The sequence below is a fragment of the Sceloporus occidentalis genome, unplaced genomic scaffold (genome assembly GCF_023333645.1).
Source record: "Sceloporus occidentalis isolate IW3139 unplaced genomic scaffold, rSceOcc1.0.p SCAF_3, whole genome shotgun sequence".
Taxonomy (NCBI): Eukaryota; Metazoa; Chordata; class Lepidosauria; order Squamata; family Phrynosomatidae; genus Sceloporus; species Sceloporus occidentalis.
This window is the reverse complement of record NW_028316983.1, coordinates 80721867-80735150: the sequence shown is the minus strand read 5'-3', so window position 1 is coordinate 80735150 and position 13284 is coordinate 80721867. Positions and strand designations below refer to the sequence as shown.

The following is a 13284-nucleotide window of genomic DNA, read 5'->3' as shown; positions in this document are numbered from 1 at the left end:
ACTGACGTTCAGTTCATCCTGTTTAGGAAGGCTAGGACAGGTGGCAGGCAGCTTCAAAAAGTAAAAGCACTCATTATAAATCAGCAAAAATTCCACTCAACAACTATAAGCATAAAGTGGACTTTGCATCAGTACCAAGGAGGTGGTACTGATATACAGTGGGCCCTTGGTATCCGCAGACTTGCCACCTGCGGATTTGAGTATCTGCAGTGGCAAGCCTGTGCCCTGCCCCCAAAGTGCTCGAAGGGTTTTGGAGAGGGAGAACAAAATGGGTAGCCCTCGAGACCCCCAATCCCTGGAGGGTGTTACCCCTGGGTGAGCAGTAACACCTTGGGGGACCTTGGGGGTGGTGGATGAGCTTTGTGGCTCAGAAAGGGGGCCCTGTTGGGATGAGTTTGAGGCTCTATGCCCCCCCCTTCTCTGCCTTTGCTGCATTTTCTTTCCCTTCTCAGGGCCTGTCTGGGGGCCCACTGGGGTGAGATTCCCCCTCCCTGCCCCCATCTTTGTCTCCAGCTCAGAGAGAGAAGTGAAGGCAATGGACCCCAACACATTCCTTGGGGACATGTTTACATCCCTCCCCTTTCTTCCTTTTCCCACATAAAGGAAGGAGTAACTTCCAGGACCTGAGAGTGGCCGGGACTACTTTTTGGTACACAGTGAGAGCTGCTTCAGCACGAGCACAAAAGCAGAAGCTGCCCCCCTCATATACACCCTCCTGCAGATTCCTCTGTCCAGGTGAAGGGGCGGCCTTGGCTCCAGGCCACCACCGCCTCTTTGCCTTCCATGGCACACAACAACAGGCGCAGGCATATTTAAAGTCCTTAGTGTCAGAAAAGGATGCGCAAGGGCTGTTGCAATAGCAACCACGGTACAAGAGGAGCTGCTTATCTTGGTGCATGATCTCTTACAGAACCAGGTTTGCTGCAACAGAAGTGGGTCAGTGGCCTGGTTGTCCCTAATGGTAGCAGAGTGTGCTGCCATTAGGGACAATTGGAACTTGAGTATCCACGGATTTTGTTATCTGCAAGTTGTGTGTGTGTCCAGAATTGATCTGCAGATACTGAGGGCCGACTGTATGTGTTTACACAAATGCCACAATTTTAATGCATTAAGCAGGGGTCATAAATCAATCATAAATCCAGCAAAGTACCATCATAAATCAATCATAGAACAGCCAAATTACCATCATAAATCATCCAAAATGCCACCATAAATCATTAATACTGCCATAATTAAATGCAAATTCTTATAGAACAGACATGGGGACTGATTAGTTCATATTTAGCCAATTGTTCAGCAGGGCTTTGACCCACTCCTGTCCTGTTAAATCCCTGTGTAGGGCACATGCCCCAGCAAATCGGCATGATTAAGCCTGACTTGGGAGGTGGAGAGGTAACCCACATCTGCCCTGACTTCAGGTCACCTCCCCCCCCCCCCCCCAGTCAGTTCTGGTATCCCCTGCATAGTTTTTATCAAGCCCGATGTCTGCTCCTCTTTCTGATAACTGCCAGTTGTGACAAAGCAGCATGAGTAAGGTGCTCATACATCCAGGAACTGCCTGCACAGATATTTTAAATGTGGGTAACAACAATGAAGCACTGATGTGCAAAGCTAAAATTACACAAATATCTACAAAAGAAGCTAAATAACAAATACAGAAAGCATACCACAACACACACACATACACACACACTACAAAGTCCACACTGCCGAGGAAGGTGAAAAGCCCATGCTCCAATAACATGGGAAAACTCCATCCCAGCCCCTGACGGTGACCAGCCAAGGCCTGGGAATACAGTGCAAGCAAACAATGCGATGTTCAGTGGGTCATTTGAACAGTCCAAAGTAGCCAAACACAATGTGGGCTGGCCTTAATATGCTGGCCAAATCTTACTCAAAATCTTGTGGAATCACAAAATCCCACAAAAATTGCCAGGGACTGGGATGAAATCTTTCCCCAGTCTCCAGGAAGTCTTGTGATGGTTGGGGCCGCTTGGAGACTTCCTCTTGAGCTCCGAGCAACTTGGAGGAACATCCTCTTAGTAGCCCATCACAAATGCAACCCCTTCGCAGTGTTGGTGTGAGTCTTCTTTTAACATATTGTTTGTCCCCACACAGAAGCTAATGTCAGTAGAAGGTGAGCAGATTGTTCTGTTTGGAACAACTGGGTTCATTTGAACTGAAGAAGCAAACTTATGATAGGCAGCAAATGATGTATGAGCACATTACAGTAATAAACAAACTATGAAACAACAGGGGGAACATTTACCTCCTCAAGAGTACAGCAGAAACAAATACACATGGCAGGTATTGAATTCGTTTAATCAGTTGAGTTTATTCTGCAACAAAACCACATATCATCCTGGAGAGAAGTTTTGCTTTGTAATTCTTCTGTGTCTTACAGTTGTTGTTTTTTAAAACAGTCATTCTCAGTCACGTATTGCTTTAATGCTGAGAAAAATGCCATTAAAACTGCTACCTAAAAGAAAATCCCATTGACCTCAGTAGGATTTGAGAGATAGAATTGCATTGTAGAAGCTTTTGTGCTTTCACGAAACAATTATAATACTTTTATTGGGGCAACGAAAAGGACCACAAATGTGGGCAAGCTTTATAGATCAAGCAAGATGTTACAAAAAACACATTGGGAATGGGGAGAGAAAGGAGGAGAAACAAGTTGACATTCATCTGAAGAAGGATCTGCAGACATCAGGTGTTGTGATGTTATTAGTTTCCATCCCAAACCTGGCTCTGGTTTCATTTGGAGTGGCCCCTAAGGCATAGTGGGAGACCACAGGCAGAAAAGTTTGATCCTCCATTTTTTAAAATATAAACTCCATCTGAAAACTGAAACTCCATAGCAGGGTCTAAAAGGTATATGGCCTGTTATCTGTTTGGTCTGAGTATTGTTAACTCTCAAATAAATCTCCATTGGATAAGTTATAGATGAGAATGCATGGACAATGAATGAAAATAAAACCCCACAGAATTTCTTACTCCAACTAAAGTAACATCAGATGGAAATTGTTATGCATTGAAAATTTGGCAACCAAATGAAATAGCACAGCTATTTATATCTTACATGATGTCTTTTCATAAAGATTTTATGTAATTTGACGAGTTTGACTTATTTGTACTCATACTTTTAAGTGGAATGACATAAATGAATTGGCATTTAATAGACATATTCCAATAATTTCCTTATTACATCATTCGTTTTAAAAATGCTTTAGATTTTTAGGTTGCGGCTTGAGGGAAATAGAGGCAACCAGCACACTTTGTGATGTGGTTAACTACAGCTTTTCTGTGTCACATTCAAAGCAAAATTGTAACTGAATGTTATGTTTGGAACAGAGTCGACTCCTTTATTAACTGTTATACTTCTACATTTTATTCCACATAAAACATTTAACAGTGATCATTTAAACCGACAGGGTGTTTGGGAAATTCTTCATTGGAAATTAGCTGCCATGGATTTGATTTAAATCTGACAAACTGAAGGAATGCTTGAAATCTGTTGGGGTGGGGGAATGTCAGCTCAGCTCTAGCAGCTGCCAGAACGTGCTATATTTCTTAAAAGAAATAGAAATGTTTCTTTATGAAAAGTTTTCCCCCAAAAAAAGAGGAAATGGCAGATGGGGAGGGGAGACCAATTTTATATCATTCCATGAAATGGTTTGTATTTTAGCCCTTGAGGAGTTTAAACTCTTTTTAAAAATTCCACATTCAGAGTTTTGTCCTAAACCACATGTGGTTGTTAATTGCACTATCGTTATGGGATTTGAACCTCATTTTAAGCTCCCGCTGTTACCCTGTTCCATCTTGAAAGATACTTTGGCATGTGGGGCCAACAAATCTGTAAGAACTTAAGAACAAAATGTAAAAATTCAAAATGAAACAAAACAAAACCCACAACAGAACAAATATTTTTCTCTTCTACCCGTTTAAAGAATACAAATGGTACAACAGTGGAATGATGAATTTTGGAATGGTATCCAAAACTGACTGACAGCATATCCACAGTGAAATGTAATGGAGAGTGTGTGCAGCAGCTAGAAATCCTGATTGAGGTAGCAAAGACACCCCTGGCGCAAAGAAATGAACTTAAGGTTGTATTACAGCAATGCTGTGCCAGGATAAGAAACTTAATTAGGCTTCGCAGTACACCTAGCTTTATTTTAGGGATGAGCTGAGAGAGGAGCTAGTGGGAAGAGAAGAGAAGAAGTGGCAATACCTCCCTCAAAGTAACAGTTTATATCACTGAAGGGTCAGGATAGGTAGCAAGATAAGAGGAGACTTTGGGTTTCTCAAACCATTTAACCCTATTACTGTACTATTGCCTTCTCTGGAGCATTCTTGATATTTTAGTGCTATTTTTTTCTCTCACTTCTAACAAAATAGCACAAATAAATGGTGCAATCCTATCTGCAGTTGTATTATTTATTTATATCTCACTTTTCTCCTGAATGGGACTCAAAGTGGCTTGCACATAGGCAGCTTTTTTCATTCTATGTGTGTGTGACTGCTGAAAGAAACGCAAGATGCACCATGTCAAGCAGTATGGTTTAAAGGGCAGGACTCTGCTTTCCAACTGTGTGTTCACCTACATTTCACAACAAAAAAATGACTTGTGTCATACATAAATAGCATCTCAAGAGGAGCCCTAGTGGCGCAGTGGTTAAATGCCTAAGGCCGGTTACAGACCGGCACTTTAGTGTGTGACGAGCACGCACTAGGGTTACAAAAGGGCGGTGCTTCCGCACCGCCCTAACCCTAGTGCGTGCTCGTCACACACTAAACGGCGGCGGCCCTTCCATACGTCCGCCGCCGTGAGGACGTCATGGCCACGCTGCCTCTAGACGGGGCGGCGCGGACGTGACGTCCTTGCTCCGCGCCAGGGCGCTTAGTGCACCCTGAACACGGAGCAGGAAGGAGCTCCATTTCGGAGCTCCTTCCTGGTTTAGTCCGCCGGGCGCAGCCTTCAGACGGCTGCGCCCAGCGGACTAAAAGAGAAAGGGGCCAAGTGGCCCCTTTCTCCTTCTCCCCGCCGCCGCGGGGTGTCCTTGGGGCTTGAAGCCCCAGGGACACCCCTTTTCAGGCTGCGGGGAAGTGGTGTTTTGCTGCTTCCCCGCAGCCTGAAAAGCGGTGGATCGGGGCCTCAGCGGCTGCCGCTCTGCACACTGAGGCCCTGATACACCGGGGAAAGGGGCGGGTGCAGACCGCCCCAAATGGGCGGTCTATAACCCGCCCAAGCTACAGCCACTCACTCATAAGGTTGCAAGTTCAATACCAGCAAAAGGGCTGAAGCTCAACTCAGGCTTGCATCCTTCCGAGGTCACTAAAATGAGTACCCAGATTGTTTAGCTTACACTTTGTAAAACACTTAGGGAGTGCTTAAGTGCACTGATAAGCATTATAGAAATGTACTCATTTTAGCGACCTCGGAAGAATGCAAGCCTGAGTTGAGCTTCAGCCCTTTTTCTAGTATTGATTTCACAACCTTATGGTTTGTGAGTGAGTGGCTGCAGTACAGGCATTTAACCACTGCACCACCAGCGCTGGTCAAATTTCACAATGAAGATCATTCTCAACACTGTTTTAAATAGCCACTTTCCTGAGTTGCCCTTTGTGGACTTGACTTTTAGCAGATAAATCCTCGTACTGAGAGTACTCCTTCTTTCCTGTTATTCAAGAAAGTTCTTTCTTTAAAAAAAACTTCCTAAAATACAACATTTTTAAAGGAAAACTTTCATTGGATAATCCAAGTTTTATCTTACCTGCTCCTTGAATTCCACCCTCTCAGCGTTCATACGGCAGTTTCCCTTATTATTTATAGTCTTTTCTGCTGAACTGTAGATGTGATTACTTTAAAACAGGAAACATCTCAGGGGAGCGGGAATTGTATTACCACTCAACTGTGTGCTAATGGCCTCTCTTAAAATAACGATCATTGTATTTTGTATTTTGATTCTCTCTGACCCCAACCACCACATTGTCCGCTCACTTGAACATGTATATATTAATTTGCAAACTGTAGCAACACTTTGGGCATCTGATGAATTGGGTGGCATGAAATCAAACTGGTTAATCTTTACATTCCCACAAGACTATCATGTTATTTGAACAGAAATTGTGTCATTGTGCTATTCCACACAGTCTCACTTTCTACTGACCATAAATAAAAGTTCGCATTTAGTTACTCATTATATGTAATTAGACAGTAATATACACATATATGCATATAAAGTTATACGCTGTACTACATAAGTACTCTCAGAGCATTTCAGCTTCAAAAACAGGAGAATACAACCACGTGTAAAAACATAAATCAATGAAAGATAGAATAACAGCAATAATGAAAAATAGCAAAGATAGATAAACTGATACAAATTTCTGCCTTTTAAAGTCAGGGCTAATACAAAGATATTCACCTGGTACTAAAATGGCAGCAGGTCAAGAATCACTAAGACCTTTCTGGAGAAGAGCCTTCCAGTGTTGGATTGCTAGTCACCACCTGCATCTTCTGTCTAGTGGATAGAATTAAAAGAAGGCCCTTCTCAGGGAAACCTGAAGACTGAGCATATTCATATTGGAGACTGTGGCCCATGAGTTAGCCTTGTCTCGTGCCATACCAGCGCAAGATCAAATTGCACTAGGTCTGCTACAGACTGGGAGCAACTGTAACTGCTTTCAGGGTGACAGTAGTAGAGTAAGGAAAATTCAACTGTATGGATAGTAACACCATACAATTTACACATCAAGAAAATAATGTTTGGGTAATGTTCGAGTGCAGAATAAATGTTATTTTAGTCTATATCCATTTATCTAGGAGTCACCATCATTTAACTCAGTGGGATTTTGTGAGAGTAAACATATAAAGGATTGTGCTATTAAGCTGATAAATCAGAGTGGAAATTCTGTTTTTACTATAGAAGTGTTTCTAAATTAGCAAGTCCAATTTATAACACAGTTACTATAACTGCCAGACTCAGGGCTGGAACAGGCCAGCAGGAAGGGGCGGCTTGAAGCTCCCTGCCCCCCCCCCCCCGAAAACACCTTGGGGCTGCAGCAAAAATGCTGCAGTACCAAAAGTGGCCTCTGCTGCTGGTTCAAATAGGAATGGAAAAGATCCACTCCTATTTGGGCAGGGTTTGAACCGCCTTAGGCGGCCCCAGTGTAACCTCCAGAAGCTCCAGCGGTATGCATCATTAAAACTCTGTGGCCCCAGAGCATCTTGAAACCGCCCCTGTCTGATTGACTGGGCGGCTTCTGGGCTTCTTGGGGGCATGCAGTTCAAAACACCATGCCCCCAAGCCACCCGGAAGCCGGCTTTTGTAGCTGGTCTGTTCTGGACCTCACGCTTTGAGACAGTCTCAACAGTTTGTCCAGTTTATTTGATTTTCCTGTTAGCCCACAATGTCTGTAAATGCTAAGGTAAGTGAAGATTATATTGGTAATTACCAAGTGCTGTGCTTTTTTCCTTTTATTTTCTGGGGGGGGGGGGGGGGGAACCAATTTGCTTAGTTAGTGTCTTCTTGCACTGTTCTCTGGTTTAATCCAGGGAAAACCTAGACATGTCACATAACCAGCAATATGTCCTATATCATGTTTCTTTGTCTGCTGTGAAGGAGAGTGTACAGAGTGATGCCACTGAACACTTAATCTAGTTGACACCAGGCTCCAAGTAGTAGGAACATGGACATCAGGATGGTGTTGGCATCATTAACAGGGTACTAAACATGCCCCAAATAAGCCTGGAATTTGACACCATATCAGTCCTAGTGGTGACTCCACCATTTACCTAAAAGTATTGGGTGATGATACCAGAGCTACCTTTACAAAGATGAGAGGCCCTTTGAATCCAAGCCATTGTGTTTAATGCTAGCTTAAAAAATAAATCCCATAGTATCATTAAACCTAAATCCTGGAGATAGATGTCAAGTCTGGATTACAAATGCTTAAGAGCTAGCTATTGTGACACATTATTTTCAGTAAACAAACTAACTGCATTCTTCCATCATTATAACTTTCTAAATTACATCTGCTTGCAGGTTATCAAGGCACCTTTCACTCTATACAGAACTGTTTCCACTATGGAGACTGCTACCGAGCAATGGACTCATCTGTCAACAGTGATGTGGTATCAGGGGAATCAGATTGCTTTAACCCTTTGCGACAAAATGGATATCACATTCTCAGTGCACCTGTTGCTTCAACAGGTAAATTAATTTAACCATCTTCATTTAATCTTCTTTCAGCTTTCCCTGTAAATGTCACACAGCTATTAACCCCAAATTTCTATACACAGTTAAAGCAAGTAGGGCACTGCTTTAAAAGAAAAAAAATGGGGCTTGAAATGATCATTCTCTTTGCTTCCAGAAAGTAAACTTGAATCTCAGCATAGCAGTATCACTTTAGGAAGAAAATCCACAGATTGTGTGTGGATTAAAGCTGAAAAGAATGCAATTATTCATTTCCATATCAAAAAGCAGGTTTCCTGATAATTAATAAGCCCCTTTGGAAAGAATAATAAACCACACGTTTTGCACATTTTCTTACTGTTATTCAGCATTTTAAAGTGCTTCAGAGGAATTCTTCTGAGAAAAACACATCAATTTTTTTTGGTACAAAATCTGTTTTCTATGCAGAAAATGAGTTTTCTTTGTAAACAAAACAAAACAAAACACTGGCCAGATTCCTATATGCGAGTTACATGTCCATAAGTGGACATTTAGGCAGGCATTAGAATTGGTCTATTTCATAACATCTCTATCCAGAAGAAGATTGATTTTACATTACTACATAATAGGGCCCAATGCTTGCCAGTGTACATTGCGCACCAATGTGCATCAGTCCCAGTGCACATCTGACACTTGCTGGTGCTCCAATACACATCCTTGGAATTCACTAACAGGTTTTCTTACTGCCTCTACTAATTAGCTAAGTATACATAATGTAAGTAAAAGGTGATATAAGATTCTGGAAACTGTTTGCTGCACAGGATATAGATTTTGTATGAAAAACTGGAGGTTTTCTCTCAGAATGATTATTCTGCAACAGCTCTGGGCACTTAGATATGGGGAGAAAACTATGGATGAATATTCATTTTCTCCCACAGTTGGGGGGGGGGGGGACTGCCATAAGTATTTGTTCTCACATGCAAGGAAGAAGTAGTCAGGGATTTACATCATTAATGGGGATACAGTATTTAGAATACATATGTACCATGTGTGAGAACACACACACACAAAAATTCAGAGTGGGATGTTTAACTCTCACTCTCACTGCCTTTGAGGTTTATATTTTCTCTGTCTTTTTAAAGTTGCCCCTTTGATAGCACTGTAACATCTGTTGTTCAGTTTAACATCAGATTTCAAATTTGGATTGACAGTCTGCTGTAATCTTTAAAGAACAGGCAAAATAAACTTTCAGAAGAAACTATTGGAGTATCATGGCAAGACACCAAATTAAACAGCCATAGATAGATAGATAGATAGATAGATAGATAGATAGTCTGAGAAATAAACTTTTATGAAATATTTCAGTTCAGTAATAAGGTTTACAAAGGTAAATACCTTTAGCTTGCGAAAAAAGAACAAATATCTCTGCAGTTCCACTCTACATTCTGCGGTCAAATTTGAGCCATTGAATATTTGGATGTTAGCCTTAATTTTAGTGAGATTAATTTTATGGTGCCATCAGATTTGAGTTTGTGCCTGGCAACCTGTTAAAGTCAGATGTGGCCAGAAGTCCACATTAGACCTGCAAAATTTTGCTGAGGGTGCTCATGTCAGGGGTTGGTATTACCTCCCTCACTTCATGACAACCAAGGCCTTCCCCAGCTTACCACTGAGCTGATGCAGTGCCCCTGTGGCTGGTGGAGAGGGGAGAATCAGAGAAGTATCTGGCTATGTTCTTGTACCCAGTTGCAGAATGATTACATCATCTCCAGAGACCTCTGGAGAACCATAGTAGATCTCAGTAGATGATGGCTATGGGGAACAACCAGATGTTTCTCTGATACCTCCTCCTCTCCACCAGCTATTGAATGAAGTACATCAACAGAAAGTCCAGGGGCTACTAAAGGGCCAGCTGTAGTGTACTTCTGCATGGTGCTGTGCCATACAGGATTATAGCCTTTGTCAGTTAGGAGTGCCGAGTATGAGAAATGTCAAAATGCTGCTCTGTTACTGCTTACTCTAGTAACAGCCCATGAATTGTTATTTTTCTTTCAGTGAATTGGATGGTTTCTAATGCTACCAATGTACGTTTGTCATGCTGTTTGCCATTGTCTATTTGCTACACAGACACATAGGCATATTTATTTTTTGTGTGCCTCTCTCTTTCACCTTTTCACTCTTGAAAATTTCCATTTGTAAACTCCTTAGAATAAGGTTTTTGTGTGGTGTTTACAGGGCTTATGATAGTCCTGTGCTATGTACACTGAGGTTATGGTATATAAACAAAGCAATTAACTAATGTAATATGTTTTTCTTCACGTCACCTGTCAATTTATGGCAATCTCATGAATTAATTACTAAGAGCCAAATCCATCTTTTAATCTCAATTAGTACAGACCCATTGAACCATGACAAAAGCTGCAGAAATAATGCAGTTTGACACCACTTTAACTGTCATGGTTCAGTTGGCGCACAGTTTCTTCACAGTTGACTATGACAGGCACTTGTCACTCAGTGTTTGCATCATACACTCATGGATTTCTTTTGGAGTTTTGTTCTGCAGGAAAAGGAACTCTATGATATGCTAAAGCTCAGTAGTTGAAAATTTCACAGTTTTGTTGAGTCATTCAAAAATGTCCTTCCTTTCAAAAGTCTTCAAAGTCTTTTTAAGGTTTGGAAACAGGAAATAGATGGATCATCAGATCTACCAATGATCTGAAAGTAGAGCTATGATCCTGCAAAGTAGCAGTTTATAATACAGAATAACACTCTTTAAAGCTACAGTGACAAAATTATGCTCAGAATTTGAGAAGCTGGTTAAGCCAATAACTTTTCATCACCCCCTCATAATGAGGTACAGATTTTTTTTCTTCCAAAATATTTAAGAGTTGACAATAATTTCTATAAGGCCTTTGAAAGTATGAAATGTAGAAGGGAGAATTGCAAATATTGGATGAAGCTGGTTGACTCTGAGCAGAAAGCTCTACCAGTGTAGTTCCATTGGAGAAAGTGCAGGCCGCTCCTTCATTCCTAAGCTACACATGGCAGCTGGATGGTGCCCTGTGGCCAGATGGGGCTGACAAGATGGAGCTGTGTGTGTGCACTGTCTGGTTTTGATGCATAGCTAGGTAAGAAGGAGCGATGTCCAGGAAAAGCAAGACTACTTCTATTTCTGTGGCTGCACAATGACAGGTAAATGGTGGCCAAAGGAAGCTCTACACCTCTGCCCACCAGTTGGCTGAAACAGTGTGCCAGAGTTCCCACTACGCAAGAGAAAAGGCACTAAAAAAGTAGGTACTAGATACCCCCTTTTATACCACTCATGAAAATACTTAGGTCGGCATAATAGGATGTCACACCTGCATAAGTCACCAAAGGATTCTACCCTCAACCAGAAAGTGCTTTTCAGATTTCTGCTGCAACCACACACATGGCTGAACAGACTAGCCAGTTTTAAACTAGAAAGTGACTTGGCTTTGCATCTTTACAGGTGGCTGCAAATGTGAGCTGCTAAGGGGTTGTTATTGCTTACTGCAGCTTCCAAAATCATGAAGTCAAGTATGTTCAAGGTGGTACCAAGACTCCCTAACTGGAAATCATTGACAAAAGCCATGCATATGAAGTTTATTTGTACCTTTATGGCAAATTATGATTCATTACGTATGTAGATTTCAACTGAGCAACAAAAGTATATTTAACCAAAATCACACACAGTAGGACATTTCTATATGAAATGAAGCAGCTGTCAGTTTCCTAACTCCAGGACCAGGACAGACTACAAATGAAGATCAGTGTACTGTCTTTTTTTCCTGCATACATCATACTAACAGAGAATGGGGAGATTATTAAAGGAGAAGGGATTAAGCACCCCTCACAGGTTTTCAAAGCCAGTTTGCCTTTATAAAAGAATCATACAAATGAGCATCATTAGTTAATTTCCAGTTGTCTTATCCACCTTGCACTATTAATCAGTATCATGTGTTTGCCATATTTTCAGGGTATGAGGTCATTACTGAAGCACAGTGCATATCAGAAGAAGAAGTCATCAATGGAACAGAAGAGAATAATGGATTTTTCCAAAATGGCACTTTTGATCACTGTTTAAATCATATTCCTCCCATCTACGCAGACACTTAAACCCAGCTTGAACGTCTATCTTCTCTATCACGCTTATTATGCCTTTTTGTATTTACAGAATTTTTGTTCAACAGTGTTTCCTGTATTTAATCTGCAATGTTTTATGTGCTCATTTAACTCACTCTCACATTTACCAATCTTATTTTTTTTATAAAGGAATATACTGTATAATTATTGGTATGTATTCCTTTGATGTGGCACTTTGAAAATTATTCTCTTAAGGGAGAAGGAGGAGCATCTAAACCTGCTTGATGTGTAAGTTCCTTTTAGTAAAATATAAATCTAAATTATATAATATGCTTGTAAAGAATTTTTTAAAAGTATGTTTTCAATTTAAGAATGCTGGTCCCTTTAATCACAGTTAATTCATTGGATCTTTTCTTGACTATAAAAGGACTTCTTTAAAAAAATCACAGACCTCATGTATATAAAAGTGTTCTCTTTGCTGAGCTGGTTTTATATTTTCAATTTTACATGAAACCATTAAAAACTGGAAACAAATCTATTGTCATTTTCTAACTTAATTCTGCCAAATCTTAACGTCAGTGACTTGGAGCTCGTATAGTTGTACTGTCCAGTTATTTGTAATTCTTTCCCAAAGTGCTGCAGTTTACAAAGCTGGTCGCTTGATGACCTTCCCACACAATTTATCTTATTTATGAAGGTGGAATAATTGACTTAGAATAAAAATGACTTTTTGGCACCATAAGGACTAACAGATTTATGGGACAACTTTTCCTGGGATAGATTCCATAGAAGCTGATGTCATATTAAGTTTAAGGTGCTACAAGGTGGTTTGTTGTTTTGACTGCCACGTACTAACACAACTACTCCTCTGAAACTGATTTACATCAAGCTCATAAGTTAACAGATGCATACCTTTTTGACATGGTGATGAAGCTAAATAGTTTTGTGCTGGTCTCCATGCCAGTCACCCTGATGTACAGTGTCTATAATTTTGGAGACT

General features: G+C 41.0%; 1 protein-coding gene across 2 annotated transcripts in view; it reads left to right on the top strand.

Moving 5' to 3' along the window:
• Positions 1–12796, top strand: part of GLIS1 (GLIS family zinc finger 1) — a 172833-nt gene extending 160037 nt beyond the window's left edge. For both annotated transcript variants that reach the window (XM_089515191.1, XM_089515192.1), the window contains exons 9-10: positions 8052–8219; positions 12178–12796. In XM_089515191.1, the coding sequence (XP_089371317.1) occupies positions 8052–8219; positions 12178–12317 (308 nt within the window). In that variant the 3' untranslated portion in view covers positions 12318–12796. The remainder of the gene's footprint in view (positions 1–8051; positions 8220–12177) is intronic.
• Positions 12797–13284: the final 488 nt, after the last annotated feature.